Raw genomic sequence first — 23,713 nt, forward strand, 5'->3', positions numbered from 1 at the left:
TATTATATTGAAACTCTTGTATCCTTTAGAATAAAGTAAATGCTAAATTTGTACCAAACTGTAATGATAGATCACATAAGATTATAGTACCAATTATAAAGCAGTATACATTCTGAGGGAAAAGGGAATAGATGAAAGTCACCCTCTTTAATGTGCAAATATAAAGGGACAGTTTCTGACCTACACAAAGGAGGTCAAAGAAAAAAAAGTAATCAAGTCATGACCTTTTCTGGTGTCTAAGCTGGTTTAATCAACAATTTCTCCAAATCAATCATTTGTATGGGTATAGTTAGAAGAAGTAGCTTCAGCAAATATCATCCCACAGAAATCATTTGTAAATCACAGATATGACTAAATATCTTCATAAACTTGTCTAGATAACAAATCCTTAATTGGCACATGGTCTAGCAGTCGCATGGTGTAAACCCCCACTGTACGCTTAAGAAAACATGGTTCAAACAGTGAAAAAAAAAAAAAGTAACAATTGAAAATCAAATCTAAGCTGAAAAATCTATTGTTTCACGTCTTTAATTGTCAGAGAACAAACAGGTCACCCCTTCTTAACACTGATAAATATATGGTTTCTGGGTAGGAGCTGATAGAAGAAAAGCTTGCCGAAAAAAGACACCCATACTTGTGTAAAGAGCAACAAGTGACCCCTTCAAAGAGAGACTCCTTCAAAGAGGAAGATACTCATCCCCGGTAATTCACATCAGAAGAGTAAGATCTGTAAGATAGACCTTAAATAAAGTGCAGACAAGGAGAGTTTGAAGGCCTAAACTAACGCCAGTGTCTGCGACAGCTGACCTTAACTAACATTCAACAAATGACAGGTTTCCCCTAACAGTTCCTCTGTGAATGAAGAGAAAGCTTTGCGAAATATTCGAAAGAGCGAGTAGTGGTGAAGACTGAAGAGACATTTCATCCCATCGCAAGTGTGCGACGGCTCTAGGGCGGTAATAAAAAGCTACGTCCTCATTGGAACGATTTTAAAATCAAAATACAGTAAACTGCACGATTCATGCACTTGTTTGCGTAAATAACCTAAACAAGTGCGTGTGAACAAAAATGGTTTCACCTCACCTGAATCCTTGATTCCAATCTCTGTGCAACTCTGTTCGCTGCCAACTCAGCCGAGCGGACAGAAAAACCATTGATTGTACTCTGAAGGCAAAAACAACAACAACAACTAATTCATTACCCAGCCTCTTGGCATTGAAAAGTGAATATAGGATTGAGGTGAGGGGAAAGAAACAAAACCTCTAAACAAAAATGTGAAAAGCTTCTTTCAAAGACTGAACTTGTGACTGGACCATTTTGCAATGATAAAAACAACAACAACAACCCTGAACCATCAAATTGCATCCCAAAAACATCACGTTTTTAGACAAGGAGCCTGTTTATGCCCCATGTCTTGGCACTGCAAGGGAAAACAAGAAGTGGGGCAGGAAAAAGGAAATAAATCTCGAGAAACATTGGAGTACATTCTGTGTCCTCAAGGAGGAGGACCTGCCACTAACACATAATGGTTATTTGCAACGTCTTAAGAATTGGTAGCTAAAGTCCAGGCCCTGTTGCCATGGTAAAATGATGTGCGGAGGAGGAGTGGATAAGAGGAAGAGGGGTGGGGGAGAAAGAAGAGAAGAAAAACACTGGATTCACACCATCGCAGGCTTCCCTGTAGGTTTTTTTTTTTTTTTTTTTTGCAAGAAATGGACTGGAAGTGATGCTGTTGCTTTTAATACTGACTGCAATATTAGAGCCCCCCCACCCCCTCACTTATTCATTCCCCTTCCATCCGATCCTCCTCCTAGAAGCAGTCCTCAGGTAAGCTCTTGGCACTTTTAAGAGTTTGACATAAGAAATCAAAATGTTTTCTGGGACGCGGGACGCCTAGCCAATCGTAGAGTCTCATTGTCCTGTGCTCTCATTGGTCCTCAAGGCTCCGATCACACTCTGGATGTTCTCCTCAGGCACCTGGATGGACACAAGATGTTGCTGGTGTTAAACTTCACCTTTGCTAGCTGAATATTTAGTGATGGGAAAGTAGTGGGGGCTCAAACTCACCAGAGCGTGATCGAACTTGAAGGTACTGATATAGTAGGCTGGAATGTCAGCGGTCGCCAGCGGTTCAGATATCTGAGCCACAATGCCACATTCATCTGATGGAAGACAAACGACTTAGAAATTCAGCTACCAAAACTTTCACATGCTCAAGAAGCGGTCACATTTACTGCTGTTTGGGGAATTTTCATGGGTAAGTTTCACAGAAGGTCGAAACATTTCCCCATGTAGATTCGCCACACTGACCAACCGACAGCTGCTTGGTCTGAAAGTGACTTCTGTGTGACTCACTCTACACTATAGTATTGACAACAGACAATGGATCTTTTTTTACACACTAAATTTTGTAGAAATATGTGACTGGACCTTAAACTTTTTACAATCAAGAAAAATGTGAAGCATTTGTTAATGTGTTCTAGGTTTTATTTTTTTAAAGCACATTTCTAAGGTGTTCTGGGTAGTTGCCTACTGACCCAAGTCAAAAGAACCAACCCCCAAATTCTAGTCCCTAGATATTGAGGATCTCAATGTCATCTGAACTCACCAAACCCTAAAGGTTGTCCTCCGATGCGGACCATTTTCCAAAGCTCTCCTGAAGCACTGGTGAAGAGGACATTGTTTGGAAACCTGACAAGAAAAGCACAGCACGTAAACCACATGCAGTGATGACAAAACAATGATACTGTACATGTATTTAGAAATCTTTTCAATGGGCAAGTTCTATTTTAGCCACACTAACAAAGACATGGCGATTCAACAGGCTTCAAGCTAAAAGACTGGTATTTTAAAATAGTAGGAAAATTCCGATGAAACCACTGCAGACAGTTTAAGCACTAGAGTCGAAATACAAAGAAATCCACTTTAGGGTCCAATATTGCGGTGTATATACAGAATGTTTCAGTTCCTTAAAGTCAACATTAAATTACATTTCAAGCCATTTTACTTCTGTTTTCCTATTCGATTTCCTTTCGATTACTCACTCTCATGTCGTTCCAAACCCATAAGACTTTCATTTATCTTTGAAACACAAATCAAGATATTTTTAATAAAATAAAAAAGAGATGCTTCAAAATGTTTGTAGAGATAGTAAAAGTAATCCATATGAATTGATCAGTCTGATTCAATCTTCTGAAGAGACACGATCACTTTATATGGCCACTTTTAATACAGATTTAATTTTGGCCTTTATTCCTAGAAAATAATATTGATCAATTTGTAATGACATGACGGTGTGTAAATGATGAGAACTATCACCCTTTAATGTGAAATTTACATGTGAACAATGAAAAAAGATTTTATGAATTGGGAATTATTTGGAGAAATGGGTGCAGTGTTCCAGGTGGCTGGTCGAAATAGGTTGGAAAATAATAGTACAGTATATTTATACAAAAACAAACCCTTTCTCCTTTGTAATAGCATGCACTGCTGATTCATGCACTAGACCAGGGGTGTGTATTGGGATCAATTGTGTTTTCATGTTGACATTAATAGTGTGTTAGATGCAGGGCCAGGTGGTCTAACCTCCGGGTGGTTTGCTCATCCATAACTAGAGAAATGTAGCCCTCGATCAGCGAGAAGGAGAAAAAGCGGATGTGTCCAGAATCCTCGCTCTGCCCCCCGGTCTCTTTCGCTCTGTAATGAAGCGCAGCAGGGATTCTTGTTATTACACAAGCTACATTAGAGCTAAACTCAGCTGATGCTTTCACAAGAAATAGTGAAAATGGAATGGGGGAGGAGTATGATAAAGGGCAACTCTGATCTGATCTTTCCCTCTAACTGTTGGCCTGATGCCACTGTCTGAGTGGTAAACAAGTTCAGCCACTATAAGGAAGAGCAAAATAGTACATATACACACTGCTCATATTGTTTCCAGTGTTTTCTCCCCTGTCATAACATAATGCAATCCCTACAGTGACCTGTGTGCATTATCATCATTCTCTAATAGATCTGGCAGATGGCTCTCGGTTACTGCCATATGTAAGTCAGGAGGAGAGGCCTGCGTGGAGCTCTTACCCGCCCGAGTAGAACATGACGTCCATGAGCAGCGTGGCCACTGAGGGCAGCGTGTCGGGGTCCAGGCTGGTAACGCAGAACATGTTACTGGGGCTGGAGAGAGGATGAATGATTGGCCGAGGGACTGAGGAAAAGAAAAAGAGAGTTGATAAAGCTAAGAAACTGTAAACACAAACATCGATGGTGTGTCAGTCAGGATGTTTCATGAAGGAAAGATTATGTGAACAGGACATGATCAGCGATTTTTTATGTAATATTTCTATATAACAGCTTAGCGATGTTCTACACTGATGTTTTACCATGAAATCCATTTGGTCTCTGTTATGTACCAAAAGGCGCATTAGTGTTGATGGAGATGCCATTTAAAGTCAACATGGCATGCCATTCACAACCAGATTTACTACTGCAATGTTATATTTCTGAGAGAAATAGTGAGGGGACAAAATTTGAAAATAGATTTATGCATCAAGAATTGACTGGATCATGAGAAGTTGCCAATTTCAATCCCAGAAAGCCAGATCTGAATGGGGGTTTGCAGTTAACGTATAATACCAGGAACATTATAAATGTGTCAGACTGGTTTCATGTTGACTTTAAACACAGAACATACCAGTGAGCACGGAAAAATATTAAAAAGGTCTGTCTACCCAGTATATTCATAGGGCACACCAATAATTGACTCAAATGTGACAGGCAGAAACTGATGCCGAACCACACCACTGACACTTTTAAAGGGATACTCCGACCCAAAATTAACATTTTGTCATTAATCACTTACCCCCATGTCATTCCAAACCTGTAAAAGCTCAGTTCGTCTTCGGAACACAATTTAAGATATTTTGGATGAAAACCTGGAGGCCTGTGACTGTCAAGGTCCATAAAAGGTATGAAAGTCGTTGTCAGAATACTCCATCTGTCACAAGCTTTGATTTGAAAGAAAACAGCGCATCTTTGTGGCACGGATGATACAAAAGAGCATACGCAGCAGACGGTGATATGGAGAGACAACGAGATGACTGTTGACAAAGGAATTGTTGAATAAAGTGGTTATTTTTGTTTTCTTTGCTTACAAAAAGTTTTCACGTCACTTCATATAACCCAGATTGCACGTCTGATGGCAGATGGAGTATTCTGAGGACGACTTTCATACTAGAGCTAAAGATAGGTGCCCGACGGGTTCGGTCAGTTTCGGGCTTAAATTAATATCATTTTACATGGGCTTGGTCCGGGCTAGGGCTTGCGCGGTAAATGAGCGGTCATGTGATACGTTTCAACTGGTGCGAGAAAGATGCGAAAATGGATGCTGAGGAGGTGAAACGGAGGCTTGGCTCTGGCGATTATGTTTTGTTTGCACCAGCAACTAAAGCAAAGTCTGAGGCGTGGAAAAGTTTTGACCATGTGCATAATGATAATAATGATCCAGTGGGTTATGTTGCTGGACACACCATCAGTGAGCGCAGGACCGTGCTGAAGCCATCTACAGTGGATTCAATAATTTTCCTCCACAAAAACATGTAGCCTAATCTTGGTGAGTAAAGGTTTTTCAAATTATAACTAAATATTAATTGAGTATTAAATGCATAATGTAGACAGAGTATATAGGCTAATGTTGGCATTATTCTTTTATTAAATTTCAGATGCTATTCACCGTCGCATTGAGGCCGGATTGTGGAGAGAGGTGCGAAGCAAATCCCGTGGAGCCTTTATCTTAATTTTGTTATTGCTAAATACCCATCTTAATTTAGAATTTATTTTAATTTAATTTGTTAAGAAAGACTCCTTTTTATTGGCGTGTTGGCCTATTTATAGTGCTGAGATTTTAAGATGTTACAGAGGACTTATTTTATTTCTTTGTTCCAACTTCTGAGTGGCCTATAGCCTACGTTAGTCATGAATAAATTGTTAAAACATGTATAAATGACTCATTCTTGACAAAAGGCAAAAGAACTCTGTGTGTGCACACATTTGAATAATGTTGGGCTGTAAACGGGTTGGGCTTTTAAAAAACTGTCAATCAAATTGTACTTGTCGGGCTCGGGGCCTGACTTACAGCTCTATTTCTTACCTTTTATGGACCTTGACACTGTTATTTACTTGGCAGTCTACGGGACAGTCACAGGCCTCCCGGTTTTCATCCAAAATATCTTCAATTGTGTACCGAAAACGAACAAAGCTTTTACGGGTTTGGAACGACATGGGGGTAAATGATTAATGAGAAAATTTTCATTTTGGGGTGGAGTATCCCTTTAACAGGTATTTCAGATCTTATTGCTCAGTGTGATAAATCTAAGTTCAAGTCTTGGCATCATTTTGCAGTAAGTAGGTGAGCTATTTTCTATGAATATGCATAATTTCCAATTCATTAGTCACTACTGGTAAATAACTAGAAGAATAAAATTCAGTAAACGGTTAAACTATCTGTGCTACAAACCAGTGTCTTTATGATTATGATTATAAATTAAACAATATGATAAACACTAGCTTATGCTATAAAGTATCAAAACAGATTCTTTTTGTACAGGTAAAATAACTGGAAACGGCTGACACTGGAAGCCTCTCACATTCAAATTACAAATGGTCATGCTATGCTTATGTAAAAAATGATGAGTATACGAGGAGTCTAAACTGATCATTTGATTTAACAGTTTAAAGGGATAGTTCACCCAAAAATAAAAATTCTGTCATTAATTACTTACCCTCATGTCTTTCATCTTCGAAACACAAATTAAGATATTTTTGATGAAATCTGAGAGCTTTCTGACCCTGCATAGACAGCAACACAACTGATGGTTAAAATAATCCATGTTACATCAGAGGTTCAATGTTGCTGTCTATGGAGGTTCAGAAAGCTCTCGGATTTCATCAAAAATATCTTAATTTGTGTTCTGAAGATAAACGTAGGACTTATGGGTTTGGAATGACATGAGGGTGAGTAATTATTGATAGAATTTTTTGGGGGGGCTTAACTATCCCTTCAAGTTGTTACTGCAAATGCATAAAATGCCTTGTGTCAACACACCCTCAGAATAACGACAGATGATTACCCAGTTTAGGCTTGACAAAACCATTGGTGACCCCGGTACTGTTGGCAGCAACTGTTTCTCCATTGACAACCCTCAGGAGAGTGAATTCTGAAGACAGCGTGTGCATGACCATGGGCAGATCCCTCTCTCGAACCTATGGACAGAATCGCATGAGAATTTTTCCATTTAGTAAAAAAACTACAAATGAGCGATCGTCAAGAAGATTTAATGAGCTAATGAGTTATTAAAAGAGAGAACAAATAATCATAAACCATTAAAACTGTTTGCAGACAGTGGCAAACCCTGTTAGACAACATACACATGATGTACTGTGGTTTCTGAAGTACAGATGAGAAATACCAAGCAAGTTATCAGAATGTTCTGCTTCTAAACAGTGTACAGACACAAATTTTATCAAGCTTATTTTTTTTGCATTTCTGCCAGAGATGTTCAGATGTTTCAATATATGAAAACAGTATGAACGTTCAATAGAGCTCATCTTACTGAAAAACAAACATGCACATGTAGAAACCCTTAATTTAGACTCCACTTCTGCCATTTCATTCAGTAACCAAAACCAGCCGACTCAAACACATCACAAATGAATATTCAATTGCATTTTAAACACCACTACCAAACCCAGAATACATTACAGTAAAAACTATACATAAGGATGTCTTAAGCAACCAATTAAGCTGAAATTCATAGTATTCCAGTGAGGCCTTGATGGGTGCACTAAATGATCACCACACAGCATTTCAAGGGTAACTATCCATGGATTTACAGTTTCCTTGGATAATTTTACGATCTTATAAAAGCTCTAGAGAAACATTTTCAAGGTTTACATCGAATCATTACTATCTTGTGAGGAAACTAACAACAGCTCAACAACAGCAAACATTTTATATAAATACAACTACAGTAGGGCTGGGCAATATATCACAATATATATATGTATAATATACTATTAAATTTTGCTGGCAACACAAATTTATGGAAATCAGAAATAGAACAATTTTAATGTGCTTTTAATTTGGCTATTAGGTTTATGTTGTAATGGTCTCTAAATTTAACTTTAGGGTCTTGCTTATTGTGTTAATTTAGTGAAACTATGGTTTGAATATTTTAACTACAGTTAAAATTTTTGCTATACTTTACTACTTGCATTAAGAGGGTCATATGATGCGATTTCAAGTTTTCCTTCCTCTTTGGAGTGTTACAAGCTGTTTGTGAATAGATAAGATCCCTAAAGTTGCAAAGGCTAAAGTCCCAAACCCAAAGATATATTCTTTATAAAAGTTAAGACTTGTCCACGCCCTCCTAAAATGGTTTAAACAAGCCCCCACATCTCTACGTCACTGTGTGGGAACATTTGCATAATACCGCCCAAATGTTCACGCAAAGAAAGAAAGCGTAACTTTGATTCTCGCTGTAGTATTGTTGCCGCCGCTGCCATGTTGTGGAGACGCTGTGTGTTTCACTGCGAAAGCAAAAATACTTTGTTTGTCCTTCCAAAAGAAGACAACTAGAAATCAGTGGTTAAATTGTATTTACAACACTGTTCCAGAACAATTCAACCCAAATATTCAATTGTGTGCAGCGCATTTTACGGAGGACTGTTTCCTGATCCTGGGAGAGTAGCCTACAATGCCGGTGTTCTGACAAATAATGCTGACTCACAGCCTGTAAGTACGGTTTCATATTTAAATAATTTGCCACTGACTATTCAAACGCGAGGATGTAACAAATGACTCTTTGGAATGGGTTTTATTGTTTTTGTCTCGTCTCTCCGGCCGGGACACGGCATCACAGTATGTTTAGGGGCGTAACATTTTTGTCGCACGCTTGAGGTATTCGACTAATCACAACGCACTGGATAGCTAGCCAATCAGAGCACACCTCCCTTTTCAGAAAGATGAGCTACAAATAACTTTACATATATGTAATTAATAAAAATATCCTGCAGTTGTACTTTTAGTATACTAAACTGGTATACTTAAAGCCTGCTTAATTGGAACAACTGATTTTGTACTTGACGCACTTTAATTGTGCTGAAGTCCAACTAAAGATATACTGATGTATATTTAATTGTGGTAAAGTTGAACTATTGCACATATACTTCATGTACACTTTAAATATCTTGCTTTTCAATAGTGACATTAAAACATTTAATTGCTTAATATTAAGAAATGTGCAAAGTGCACAAATAGTACTCCAAATGAAGTTAAATTATCATTGTTATATCATTATAAGTCTCAAACTATATGTCAGTAAATATGTTAATAGATTTGAACTATACTTAGTATGACTTAAATGCATTTTAATTATATTCATTTTTTACTACAGGAAACATAATATCTAGAAATATGTTTAAAGCCATTTAGCTCGGCCTTTCCCAGGGCTGCAAAGCTTAAACCCATCAACGACTCCTCTGGAAGACAATATTCTCTTTCACTTGTTTTTTTTGTTTGTTTTTTTTTTAAGTGATCCAAGTGAAGGAGACATCTGTGTGCTCTAGACCTGATGGGCTGGATACAGATGGGTATCTCTGAATTGCTCTTAAAGTTTTGAGTAACCAGGCCAAGAGCGAAGGACAGGGTGAGGATGAGAAGGAAATGGCCTCTCCAGTGGCCGAGCACAGGAGGCAGGTCATCTCCTCTCTTTCTATAAAGCTCTGTGATTATTTCTCTGGCTGGGAGCAGCTGGTGTGGAACGTGAACTTTCCGGTAAATTTCCATCAAGCGGCTGCTGATCCACAGGCTTTATCCTCTTTACATAACTACCCCCAGATTACCATCACTCCCACATTGCTTGTTATTTTCATAAACAGGCTCTGGTGACCGTTCCACCACTGATAGACTGGCCATGTGTTCACAAACACACACAAAGTAGAAATGTGCTGAGATGACAGCAACTGGCTGTGGTCATGGTACATGGGTTTGGTTAAAGGAAAAGAGAAGTGATCAGTTGCTCAGGATTTACTGTATGTATAGTTTATGTAATAAGTTTGACTATACAAAAGCAATAATGAGACAATGTCATGTACCATATACTTGTATGAAAGGACAGTTTCAACTTGTGCAATAAAATGTTTTGAATCTGTATTTAAACCACTAATATGCTTATTTGTATATAATCTTTTGCAATAGACTGGCTTGTGTTTGTCATGTATATACTGCGGTTATTTTTTTCATGTTATATTTTTTAATGTGGAAGCAAGCTGCTTTCTGTCAATGTGCGAGACTTCCGGTTCATTACCCGCTGTAGGGGAATAACAAGAATAACAGTGTAGTAAATGGTTAAACTGTTTGCACTACAAGCCAGTGTGCTCATAATTAAGATAATACATTAAAATAATATGGTAAGACATAACAGTTTGCAATATCAAGCAGCAAAACACGCCGTTTTGAACAGCTTAAAATAGCTGAAAGCAGATTACACAGGAAGTCAAACACATTAAATTTACAAATGGCCGCGCCTGCTCCTATGGGAAAAATAAGGTGGATAACATTTTTTAAATTCTTATATTGATTTTTAGTTCTCTTATGTGTGGGTTCATATAATTTCCTACAGTTCAAGTAATGAGGGTTATCTAAGTAAATGTAAACTCCAGAATAAGTCAGAGACAATTCTATGCGATGCCGTATGAGCCAAAAGTGAAGTGAATCACACAAAAGAGAACAAAACTTTTCCCACAGACTTTATTTAGGTCAGGGGTGTTAAATTAAACTTTAAAGAGGTCCAGTCTCTGTATTTTCTGTCCCAGTCTGGGGATAGAACGTTTTTGGAATAGTTATACATTTTCATGTGATCAGCAGTAGTAAAAAAGTCAAAATAGTCATCGAGGATTAAGATACTGAGCCAAAGCTGCAGTGTATAATATTATTTCTCCAAAAAACATTAAAATATTTCATCATCAGTTGAGCCAAACTGGATATAAATATTAAAATGTAAGATCAGCTGTTTAATTAGGACTATTAGCATTGATTTTACATTTTAGCATTATCAAAAAACAAATCACCAGGATAACTAGTATTAGTATTAGTACTAGTATTAGTATACTAATTCAAAGTAACTCTTCTTGTTTTTATACAGTCTATGCTCCTTGCCCATCCATGCTAGAAATGAAATAATTCAGGGGTGTCCAATCCTGCTCTTGAAGAGCAAAGGTCCTGCAGAGTATATTTTCAGCCAGCTCCTACTTCCTTGCCTGGATCTTTCTATTAATCCTGAAGACCTTGCTTAGCTGCTTCAGGTGTGTTTAATTAGGGTTGGAGCTAAACTCTGCAGGACACCGGCCCTCCATGAACAGGTTTGGATCAATGCCAGTTAGAACATTGTTTTTGATGAAAAGCTAAAATAATAATTCTAACTGTAGTTGAAACATTTTGTGTAAAGGATCCATTAATTTTTCACAAACTTGATTTAGTTTAATGGACGGAGCTGCATTCTTGTTTCTATTATGACAAAAGGATCAAGTTCTTGTGTTGCTCACCACTACTGTTGTTAAAATAACGCAGTTATGATTTATTTTTTTTTAGTCAGTAATGCGACACTTTACATTTTTAGCGAGGGAGAGTAGCAATATACATGGAAGAAAAAGGGCTTTAAAGCACCAACTCTGGAGCTAAATATTAAATATTACAGCCCTAAGCACTTATGGTGTGAACCGCTCTGTTTGACTGCACTGCTCACTTAAACTGTACAAATGGTGAGCCCACTGTCTCACAGTCCAGAAGGAACCAAGCTAACTGATGACCCCTGAACTAGGTTTATGCTAGTTTTGTAGTAAATATAAATGATGCTTACATATGAATTTCCTTACTTGTATGAGGGTGTCATGTGCTTCTTTGTGTGTCAATTGTTTTAATGGAGAAGAATAACTGACTAAAAAAACTACTTAATTCTGGTGGAAATGCAAATATTACATGAATTTGGAATATAATAATTAGGCAATTATTTTTTGCTCTCTATAGTCTAAGCATCTGTGACACTCACCAAGATAAAATCAGTCTGGTATGTTGACAGCATGAACACGGAGATATTATGGTCTGCCAGTGGGGCGATGACTGATTTTGCGATTTTTGTTACTCCGATTGGTTGAGAGCTGGTAGCGCTTCCGCCCCCGGACACCACATTAAGAGCCAACCACGTAGCATCGGCCACACTGAGATACTCAGACTCCGGCAGCTCTGAAACAGACAACAGAAACCAGTTACCAACAGTTCTGTTCTGTTTTCTTGGAAAAATAAGATTTTGTTTATGTTTAGCACGGTCTCAAAGCTAACAAACATGAATTGATAGCACACAAATGCGAGGGAAGATCAGGACCAAAAAAAACGTTCTACCACTTTCATGCTTCAGATTTCTAATTCTCCAGAAGAAATATGGCCAGAAAAGCTGGCACTGACAGCTTAGGCTCTAGTAACCCATAATGGAAATGTGGGGGGACCGCTGATGGAGCAATATGTGGTCAAACATTGGCAGTGAGTCAAGCTACAAGGAATTAAAGAGAATCGGTGATACTTTACATGACTTAATCTTGCCTCACTGCACTAAACCCAGTGCACTCTTAGTAAAAGAGTAACCACAAGACCTACCTTTAAAGCCATCTTCATCCACGATAATGGTGTAATCCTCCGGAGTTTCGGTTAAACTAAAGAACTTACATCTGGAAAGAAGCAGAGAGAGAAAGAGATGGAAATTATGAGCCAAGAAGGAGCAGAGTAATGAATAGAAGTTAATAACATATTCCTGAGAAGCTTCTATGAACATCAATTTACTCAGCCTCACAGAGATCACAGGCCGCATGCAGGTCTTTTACTCAGGCCTAGGGATTTAAAGAATTAAACTTTGACGCATTACCGAATGGACAATTTTGTAAGTTCAAAAAGAGAGAGAGAGAGAGAGAGAGAGAGAGAGAGAGAGAGAGAGAGAGAGAGAGAGAGAGAGAGAGAGAGAGAGAGAGAGAGAGAGAGAGAGAGAGAGAGAGAGAGAGAGAGAGAGAGAGAGAGAGAGAGAGAGAGAGAGAGAGAGAGAGAGAGAGAGAGAGAGAGAGAGAGAGAGAGAGAGAGAGAGAGAGAGAGAGAGAGAGAGAGAGAGAGAGAGAGAGAGAGAGAGAGAGAGAGAGAGAGACCAGCAACAGGTCATATCTAAAGACCAAGAACATCATAGAGAATTTAGACAGTAAGTTAAAGGGATACTCCATCCCAAAATGAAAATTTTGTTATTACTCACTTACCCCCAAGTTGTTCCAAACCCGTAAAAGCTTTGAATTTTGGATGAAAACAGGGAGGATTGAGACTGTCCCATAGACTGCCAAATAAATAAGTGTCAAGGTCCAGGAAAGTATGAAAAGCATAACCGTAACGTTGTGAAGCAACGAGAATACTTTTTGTACACGTAGAAAACAAAAATAACGACTTTATTCAATAATTCCTCTCCTCTGTGTCTCTCCAAATCAGCGTAGCGCCATTTTGGCAATTCTGAGCAGTACGCTGACAGTCTCAAGCCTCCCTGTTTTCATGCAAAATATCTTAAATTGTGCTATGTATCTCAATCATTATTTTCATATATTATAAATATTTTTGGTCACACTTTATTTTAAGGTCCAACTCTTGCCATTAACAAACCATTGCTATATGACATTTATCTCAAACTAATTTGCTGCTTATTAATAGCTAGTAAGGCAGTTGTTAAGTTGAGGTATTGGGTAGGATTAGGAATGTAGAATATGGTCATGCAGAATATGTGCTTTATAAGTTCTAATAAACAGCTAATATGTTAATAATAGGCATGCTAATAAGGTTTACGAGGAGTTGCGCCATGTGACCATATGTGGGGGTGGTGTAGCTATATTTGTCAAGTATTTACTGTTATGACTTTGCGTTTTTTCCTCTCCAATATTAATAAGCTGTTGATAAAATATTTTTTTTTCCCTATAAAATAATAATAAAAGCTTATGCAAAATCTAAAGTATTTTTCACTTTAAGGAACTAATTCTTTTTTTGTTCATTATATCAGGAGGACAGCCATATCATGTCATAATCGTATCAAATTAAAAGCTTTTATCAAATGCTCTAAAGGAATCATTCAGGATTATAATTGTTCAGCTAAATGCTGATTTTATCTGCTTTTCACACACACAGTTTAATTTATTTCCCCAAAGATGACAAAATAGGAAAAATATATCTGTGCTGAATGTGCCTGTGCAAATATAAGCCTACATACATTTCTGCATAAATGCAAGGATTGCTAGGCTGGCTCATAACGCTGCCTGTGAACCCCAAACGGCTCCAGACACCAGGTAAGAGGAGTCCTTATTTATGGGCCTGTCCACTCACAGTGTATCATTTTGCCTCTGGGGGAAAGCAGGCGACTTGTTGACTCAGGATAGCAGCATCTTATCTGATACTGCCAAAGTGGTGCTGGGGGGAGGGGGATTTTTTTTAAGGATTTTGAAAGCTGTCGGACATTTCTGGTGCTGTGTGACCATTTGAAATCCCCTTCAGCCTAAAGGTGAAATGACATAGCACTGCAGTACAGAAAGATATCTAAAGCATGGTATTAATGAAGTACTGCTTGAATTGTTTTATTATTTAAAGCGGGGATAGGAAAATAGGAAATGCTCAGATGCTGTGCAATAGACTGACTCACTTTTTTTTAATGTAAAATTCCACCTTTCTGCAGCACTAAGAATTCATGAGTTACCGAGTGAAGAGAGAGATGTGATGGATCTACACTAATCTGAGTCCTGAGATGAGGGAAAAAAATCAAAGCAATAATCATAGAGAGGCAGGTCTTATGCCCTTAAATCAGAACAACAAAACATCTCCATTGGAAATTTTCAACAGGCTATGACTCACTCGCTCAGAGCCTCTGCTCAGAAATGTGCTGCTGACAACCGTTCCTGAGGTCTCTGAGGACAAACGCAATGAAACTTATTTTCAAACGCACAACCAAATAATTATTGATTCCAGCAGTTTATCTAAAAATACGTTTGCCGCATCCTTTTTATTTCCATTTTTATGGGAGAATCCCTGAATTTATAAGCCATTCCCATTTATCCCGTAATTTTGCTGGAAATAAAGACATAAAAACATCACACTATAACATCTCCCAGTGAAAGCCTCTGGAACAGAAGATCAATTTAATTATTATTATTATTATTATAGACAACACATGCGCATTTGGCTCACACCAAAATGACCCCCTAATCATGTCCAAAACTGTAAGACTTTCTTTCTTCTGGGAAACGCAAAAGATATTTTAATAAGTTTTTTTTTTTTTTAATAAAATATTTTTTTGTTCATACAAAGCTTTTATTTACTTGTTTGTTTGTGAACTATCCTTTAAAATCAACATTCAAAGTCTAAACAAAATCAAAACGATTCACATTTTACTCCTGTATCATGTATTTCTGAGTAAAATGAGAAGAATGTAGGCCCATACCTGATTTTATCCACTGGGAACTGATTGTATTGTGATATGATACAAACTAGAAGAGAGCCAGATGGTTGGAGGGGTTAAAAAACATGAAGTCTCGTTGACGTCAGCCGAAAAGGAGTTTCAGAGGTGGAGCAAGTTAATACTTCTTGATTTAGCATTACAAAGTCATTTTGTCTTTGGAATAATGCACACCAGAGAACTCTGTACAAAAAGCCCAAATGCAACTATTAAGAGAGTAAATAGGCCCAGCTATTATTATTATTATTTGTTGTGATGACTAATGCTTAATACTAGACTTACTGAACTGAACAGAACGACACCTGAAACACTGAAAAATATATTCTATTTTTGACAGGGGTTCTGTTTTTTTTAAACATAAATGTAAATCTTTTATATCTTTTTAAGCTAAAGACAATTTAAGCAATAAATTGAAGGGAACATGTCAATATGTTCTGTGAATGTAAACGTGTAAAGAGACAACAAGTTTAGCAACACTTCAATATTTGAAAATACAACTTCCAACGGATCTCTGTTGTCTTTTACTTTAATCGGTAAATAATTTCCACCATACCTTTGGCTCACTGCAAAAGTGATGCTCTTCCTTAGTAATTTTGTCTTGTTTTCCAGTGCAAATGTCTAAAGATGTCTAAATCCAGATATATTGAAAAGCAAAATGACTTGTTTTCTGGGAAATTGATTAAAATAAAGTCAGTTTATGATTAAAACAAGAAAAAAAATATTATGTTTGGGGTGAGAAAAATACTCTTAATTCAAAGGGAAAACAAGTTTTCATACCCTACTGACAGTTTTCATACCCCATTTACAGATATTTGTTCTTTTTTGAAGTATACACTCAATTTTATTACATTTCTCAGAAAACAAGACTTGAACCATTCAGTTTGCACCTCAAATAAACATTTTATTTAAGAATTTTTAAATACACACACACAATCACATTTTTATGCTTAATAAAGCAATAATATATTTAAATATATTTAGTTTTTTGTTTTGTTTCAGTGATGACACTGCATTTGGTTAACTTTGTTGTTTCATTTGAGTTAACAAAAACTCCTTGCTGGACAATGAGTGAGCCAGCACAACCCAAGGGCTGGCAACAATGTTTCAAACTGTAAGCAACTATTTCCAGAGCTTCCCTTGTGTTGTGTGCATTCTGCATCACACCGAGACACTTCGCAAACAGCCACGAAATAAGTTGATTCAAGCTGTGCCTCTGCAACAGAAAAACAACATCCCCTAGCTGCATAAAAGTGTTAGAAGTTAGAATCAATCCAAAGATTCAAAATAAGAAAAGAAGCTATATCAAAAATGCTTATTCTACATGAAATTGCATTTGGATCAAAAAAAAAAAAAAAGCTCTTAAAATGGATTTCATGGCCTGCTGGGCAAGACATACAGCACTGAATACAATAGAAAACCCTGAAGCAGTGCTGTTCACAGCCAGATGCAAACCACCAGGAGGAATATGTCACTGCAAACACAACCTGAATGTTCAAAACAGCCCAGCTGCAAAGCTTTCTACTGTGATAAATCTTCATTTGGCAAATTAATAACCCTGCATTTGCAGGCAGACCTTGAATGTTTTTGCTGAGACGTTACTTTGTGATTTTCAGTATTTTTCCTTTCGATCGGAGGTGATGTCATCATTGCTGTTCCAGGCTCTGAGTCATGACAAAACATCTTTGATCTCTAAAGAAAAGTTTCCTATTCAAATATGTCCAACTTGTAGTTGTCGACTGAGGTTTTTTTTTTTTAAATGGTCAAAGCCAGCATCTATCACACTTAGGCTTCTTGTGCGATATTGCTTAATTGCAGTCTCTTGAATGCATCGACCTTTTCAAAACAATAAGCCGAACATCACAGCCATTACAAGCATAAAACAAATAAAGCATTCTGAATGGTCCTAGAAAATTACATTTATGAAACGCAACAGCAAGTAAACATGCAAAATAAAAGGGGCCTGAGGGGAATTAGGCCCCTGATTTAAACCACTGAATTTTTTTTAATAAAAACACTAAAGCAGTCATGCAAACTAACCACTTTAACTCTAGCTAGAGGCCTGTGAGTGTGTCCACAGTCTAAATGACTGAGCAGGACGTTTCTCCCTGAGGTTCTGACTCCGGAGCCGGACTGGAGATGTGCTCACACACTCTGCTTACGCAAACACAGCAAGGGGGCATCTGAGACTCTATGAATAGATGGTCTTTTACAAAGACCCTCATCTGAGGGTGCATCAGTATGAGAGAGAAAACAACTGCAGAACGTAACCAGCAGCAATGCATGTGCATTGCCAAACACAAAAGGTGGTAAAAGGCACATTTCTGTTCACAGGCAGTGAGCCATGCAGCAAATCATGTTCAGGCCACAACTTTTCTCCTCCTCTTCCAGTTGTTTACAGGTTTTTTTCCCCACCAACTTCAAACAGATCTCTGTCAACCTGATCAAAACAGGTCAGTTTTTGATTAAAGCACCGAAAGGATAAGTTTCATATAAAGTCATCAGGAAGCCACCTTCATCTGCATCAAAGCCGTGATGCTGAATACGTGATCGTGCACTGAGCATCACAGACGGGGGCATTTAAAGCAACATCCCCCTCCATATATTTATAAGGCTGCACAAGAAGAAAAACAACCCCGAGCACGTACACACACCCCTCCACCGTCGAACCAACTTCAGCAGCAAGCGCACAGACAACCATTACCGCGAAACAAAACACCCATGACCGCTTGCTTGATGATGTCATGCGCCTCTTGCATGGAGCAAACAGACATTTGGATTAAAAACGTAAAGAAGCGCTGGACCTGCCTCTCATAAGAGGTGCGTAGCGGTAAGCTAACGCAATTCCGCGTCAGATTCTTCAAGAAGACATTTAACGGACAGTCATTGCAGGTTTAACACACCGCAGAGTTGATTCGTGAAGCTACTTACCTTGTTTTAGAGGGCAGAAAAGCTAGTTTGATTAATCCATGAGTGCAAATCTGGATGCCCTCTTTCGCTATACTTGCTACTTTTAAACTGTGCTCTAAAATGTGCAGCTCCATCTTTTGCGTCTTCTCATTTGTGGTACATCTAAAAAAATATATATATAACTGCCTATTCCGTTTTGATAAAACAAGAAAGAATAAATAAATAAATAACTAGAGCTTATGGACAGGGCTTTAAAACCTTCAAACGGAGCGGAAAGGAGGGGAGAGAAAAGGAAAAGTTGTCTGCCGAAGAAAAGAGAGAAAGAGAGTAAAGCGGGCTGAAATAAAAGAAAGCACAACGAGGTAAACGGGAAGGGAGAAAAAAAGAGGACTGTCGGCCCCCGTGTTTCCACTCCGACAAGGATTGGAATGGGCCAGCAGCTGGTAACAGTGAAACAAACAACCTGTCACTCAAAAAAAGGGGCGGGGCGAATTATACAGTAAGTGCATGTTGGGAAATGTAGTTCAGCTATGCAAAGTTAATCGATAAACTTTTTTTTTTTTTTTAATGTAGTCATATTTGCGTAAGATATGCTATGCATTTATTTATTTTTCATTTTTTTAAAATATAAAATAAATTAAAAACTCAAAATATGTCACTAAATTTCAGCAGTGTCTTCATTCAACTAAAATTAGCAAATAGTTTAACACGGGGGCATTGAAAATTGGCTTGAAACCGTGCTGGACATTGAACTTGTCTTAAATTTTAGCCATGGCCACCGCTGACATTTACAAGACAAAACGATTCAATAGATGACCTTATACCACCTCCAGGGACAATATTCATTTGATATAAATTTAGATTATTTTACCCACCACACAGAAAATTTACTTTTAATATTTTTTTCCTTAAAAAAAGTTTTATTAAAGCAGTATTTTAACGTTAAAATGCCTGCCTCAAGTTTCCTAGACAAAGGGTGACCTATTTTAGCTACTAAAGTACTAGATTATAAAGTATGTGACCTTTTCTTGAGCATAAACATCTTGCTAATCATTCACTGTGTAAAGATGTGATAGGGAGGTTCAATCAATATCAATCTGTTGTCTTCATCTAAACAAAAAATAAAAATAGGTGGATCTTTTGTTCCTTTTCAAGACTAAAGATTAGATGTTGGAATTTTATAACATGAACAGGGGAAAGAAAACAAAACAAATATACATACAGTAAGCAGTAAATAATTTGTACATGTAATAATCATCATGACACCCATTAATTGACCAAGTCCTGGCCCAGAGTGTGCATCATTTAATACAAGAAGGCAGAGGTTTAATAATTCACAAGTGCTGTCTATTGGCAACCAGGGCCGGTGCTGCAGAGCGTCATAAAACAACAAGCATTCTTTGTGTGCAGCTGTGATAAGATCCCTGGGACACTCGGATCTCTCACAGGGACAGGCATTGTTCAGTTCAAAGGACAGCACTCCTTTTTAGATGCTATTCTTTTCAGCATTACCACTCAAAACATATTGAGTGGTAAGCTTTGGACTTTGACTTTTTTTTTTTAAATATCAGGTATGTCCTTAAATACGTAAAACTAAAGAAAGGGCATTAATCCATTAAGAGTATTTTGAATGGAGAATCTTTAGTTTTATAGTTCAGCCAGCAGTAAATATTTCTCTTCTGTAATGCCTTTTAAAAAAATTACTTTTAACAAGGAAAGCCAAAAGGACCCACCATCAGATTACATCTTTCTCAAGTATCAGTTTTACACCTACAAGACAAAAGCAAGAAGCTTTTGACTATTCGCATATGGTCTTAATCCATGAATAAGAAAGTGACTTATAAAAGCCAATATCAAAAAAAAAAAAAAAAAAAAAAAAAAAAAAAAAAAAAAAAAATTAAAACACTTGCCTATTGTTGCTTAGCCCAAACAATTTATCTTTCCTAACCAGGCACTTTATGAACAAAATGCTCAGCTGAAAACTCAAAGAGCAAACAGTGCAATAGAACATTCAAGCACTCACAAATAAAGGCTTAGTTACACACTCAAAGGCAGCTTGTCAAAGCAGAAGTGGAGCAGAAGAAGCTGCGTTCTGCAGAGAGAATTCTTTAATCTGAACCCCATGACCCACATGAAGCCCTGAGAACCGATCTCCTACTGGCATGACACTGGCTATGAGGATTTGAGACTTCAAATCTTAATATTATCCTCTCTAAGGGGAGTTCTAGTAATGAGGAAACTGTAGTTTAACTGCAAAATTATATTCTCAAAGAAACCGTACATTCTCATGTTAGGAGATATTTGGGATTTCACATTGGTTCTTCACCCTTTTTTGAAAGAGGAAAAAAAAAACAAAAAAAAACCTTCAACCACACAGATATCTTTTGTACTTTATTGAAAACTACAATCACCACAAGACACTCCAAAGGATAAGCTTTACAATTTCCTCTGTAGTATGACCTCTTCAACAGCACCAACTGTTAGAGAAAAGCAAATTGCATTTATATTAAACATACTAATACAATATGCTAATAATATCACTAAGTGAATCAGGTGTTGCCCTAAAGACAGCAAATGGTTTATTTTCCAAAAAACCCTGCAAAACATCTCATAGGGCACTGATGTAGGATCACGGCGTTAAGGGTCACCAGTGAAAAGAAGTGGCTGACCCCCTTTGAAAGTGATCCAAAGGTGTGGAACAACTCTCACCTTCCAAGAAAAGTCTGGCTGGGAAACCCTTCACTCCCAACGGCAAATCTGTAACAGCACAAACCGTTAAACAAACACGTACAACTTCCCATTATGAGTTTAAGTGCATTTAAGGAAATGTTCCTAATAAGTCCCAACAGAAATAAAACTGAAGTGACTCATTAGAATGGGTTTTAATTTTTGGTCATGTCCACAGCAAGTCAGGAACCACGTATCCTAAAAGCCTTGGTATATGACCAAATTTATCACGTACATGCAACTGGGAAACGTTCAAGAACAAATGCCTTACTTCTCAGCTTGCAGAACTAGAAGCACGATCAGCTGTCAACATTCATTCTTCAATCTAGTCATATGGGACCTGTGGGAACAACACAAACACATCAGGATTATCAAGACACAGTGAGCTATTGAAACAATGTCACAAGGCTTCTAAAAGGAGCAAGTCGCAGTGTGTCGTTATCCTCCCCGGAGAGTGTCTTGGATGACTGCGGGGGGTTGTAAAGGGTTGGGGCATGCCGCGTATGTGGGAGAATAGAAAGCACACCAGTGACAGAACCATTGCACACTAGAGAGGCTGTGCAGGAAAGTTTACATCAAAAACAGCTTTGCTTCCAGCTTGATTAATTGAAATAAAACTGAATCATCAGACACCACAAATATTGTAGTCCAACCATCTTTACATACTAACAAGAAGCATTTATAAACTCTGGAAGAGGCCTTGTCTCGACCACCGCCAGGACCCAACAAACAAACATAAGGTCCAATAAGAGCAGAGGGTCGAGGTTCTCTAGCACTGGCATTTGAACATTCCAGTCAGAAATACAACTGGATGCAGATACCAACAGTGCATGTTATTCTGATAAGCCATTTTAATACTACAAACCTCTAACATACCACCAATCACCAAAAAGGGGTGTTGCGCCTTCTAGTGGACATCCTTCAGATCACACCTGCAGAGTGGAAATTTACAGAAGTGAGATGTTTGCTCTTTGCTATGCCTTACAAATTAAGGTTCATCCTTTACGCTCATTGAATGTACTGTAGAATTTTCCCACAAAGCTAATGATATAGGCGACATGGGTAAAGCGATACTACAGACTTTATCTCCGAGGCATTTCCAACGACTACGCTCTACTGAGAGGGGCAAGTCGGGATAGACCTCAGTTTAATAAATCAGATTTCCAAAATGCATTATCAAATGGAAAAATTATAAAAGTAACATTTACCATTAGGACAAGCTTCTTCAGCTACAAATGATGCATTTTATGCATTAATTCACAGGATTATTCACCCACATTGTGTTCTGGAGCCTGAAAGTAGAAGGAAACATTAGACAAGAACAACATGTCTACACTTAAACAAATAAAAGGGAGTTTGAGTGTTCAGAATGGCACATCCTCTTCATGGTTAATAAGAGCAGTTGAACATTAATGCCAATCATCATTACAAACTTCTAATTCGTCATTATCCCAATAAATTCTTACCTGATCACCCAGTCCGTTCACAGGAAGACCATTAATGTCATCCGAAACCTGAAAGCACACACATCTTATTTGAAATGACAAGTAAACGATAAAAACATGCACCATTTTCTGTGGTAAACTGTCTCTTCTCGATAGTAGCACTGTTACTTGGTGGCCACAACAGTGAGTTGCAAGAGAAGGGAATTGTAATTTTTGCACTGCACTAGTTCCTAAGCCCATTATGACTAGACCGTGACTAGTACTGTGCACTTACTTTCGAAAAACCAATCCAAACCACTTACCATACTGCATATGGTGCTTACTACTCCCGTCAAACAACACAGAGATGCCTACGAATTTCCTGTTGGGAGAAATAAAACAACATGTCTTCATATCGCCACGAAGTACAGCAGTAGAGGCATGTTCGGGATACACCAGGCCTCACTGTCATCACTGCAACGATTCTACAATGATGCAAGCAAACCTAGCCAAGCCGAGAGAAGAATTTGCCCTATCTGACTAATTGCGCATTTGATGATCTAACTTGGCAATCTACGATATCCGATAAATCTTTAAACACGTGTCCCCCTCAAAGACCAAATCACCTACAATTGATCGATATAGTGGAAGATAACTGATGCACTCAACTACAAAAGTAATCTGATTTTTTTTTTACCTTTTAGTTCAGTAGTTTTCTCTATGCACACGAGTCTGTATATTCACCACGTGGTGTAACGTTAGTCTACTATTCGCTAGAACGTATTAGAAAGCCTTTGCATTAAGCCTATTTAATGTTACCATAAAAAAACCACAAACTAGATAACTGAAATGCGGAAATAACAGCCACAGATATTTCCCCAAAAAATTAAACCCTAAGGAGCCTACCTAGTTTTAGGCCAGCCTTCTTCACAAACACTCGCAGGCGGGTTGAAGCTGAGAAGGACACAGGAAGAAAAGCGTCACGTTTTATATCTGACTTTACGACATTTTACGGCTCTGTGCTCTCCTCTGTGTTTCTGTAGTAACGTTAAAGGTGCAATATGTAAGATTTTTGCAGTAAAATATCCA

General features: G+C 37.9%; 1 protein-coding gene, 1 long non-coding RNA gene and 1 other non-coding gene across 3 annotated transcripts; all 3 read right to left on the bottom strand.

Annotated features, from left to right (window-relative positions):
• Positions 1-225: 225 nt before the first annotated feature.
• Positions 226-18,921, bottom strand: LOC109076044 (cytosolic arginine sensor for mTORC1 subunit 2-like). The gene is made up of 9 exons (XM_042724897.1): positions 18,495-18,921; positions 12,701-12,771; positions 12,099-12,292; positions 7,122-7,254; positions 4,078-4,201; positions 3,586-3,696; positions 2,609-2,691; positions 2,068-2,162; positions 226-1,977 (listed from the first exon to the last, which is right to left on the bottom strand). Exons 1-9 carry the CDS (start codon positions 18,605-18,607, stop codon positions 1,912-1,914), a joined length of 990 nt encoding a protein of 329 aa, XP_042580831.1. The 5' UTR covers positions 18,608-18,921; the 3' UTR covers positions 226-1,911.
• Positions 18,922-20,851: 1,930 nt separating this feature from the next.
• On the bottom strand, positions 20,852-23,661 carry LOC109076043. The gene is made up of 8 exons (XR_002015323.2): positions 23,531-23,661; positions 22,948-23,006; positions 22,667-22,714; positions 22,409-22,492; positions 22,066-22,132; positions 21,472-21,540; positions 21,183-21,230; positions 20,852-20,950 (listed from the first exon to the last, which is right to left on the bottom strand). It is a non-coding gene; the product is annotated as an uncharacterized LOC109076043 (long non-coding RNA).
• Positions 22,214-22,347, bottom strand: LOC122137527. The gene has a single exon (XR_006154930.1). It is a non-coding gene; the product is annotated as a small nucleolar RNA SNORA18 (small nucleolar RNA).
• Positions 23,662-23,713: the final 52 nt, after the last annotated feature.

The sequence above is a fragment of the Cyprinus carpio genome, chromosome B5 (assembly GCF_018340385.1).
Source record: "Cyprinus carpio isolate SPL01 chromosome B5, ASM1834038v1, whole genome shotgun sequence".
Classification (NCBI taxonomy): domain Eukaryota; kingdom Metazoa; phylum Chordata; class Actinopteri; order Cypriniformes; family Cyprinidae; genus Cyprinus; species Cyprinus carpio.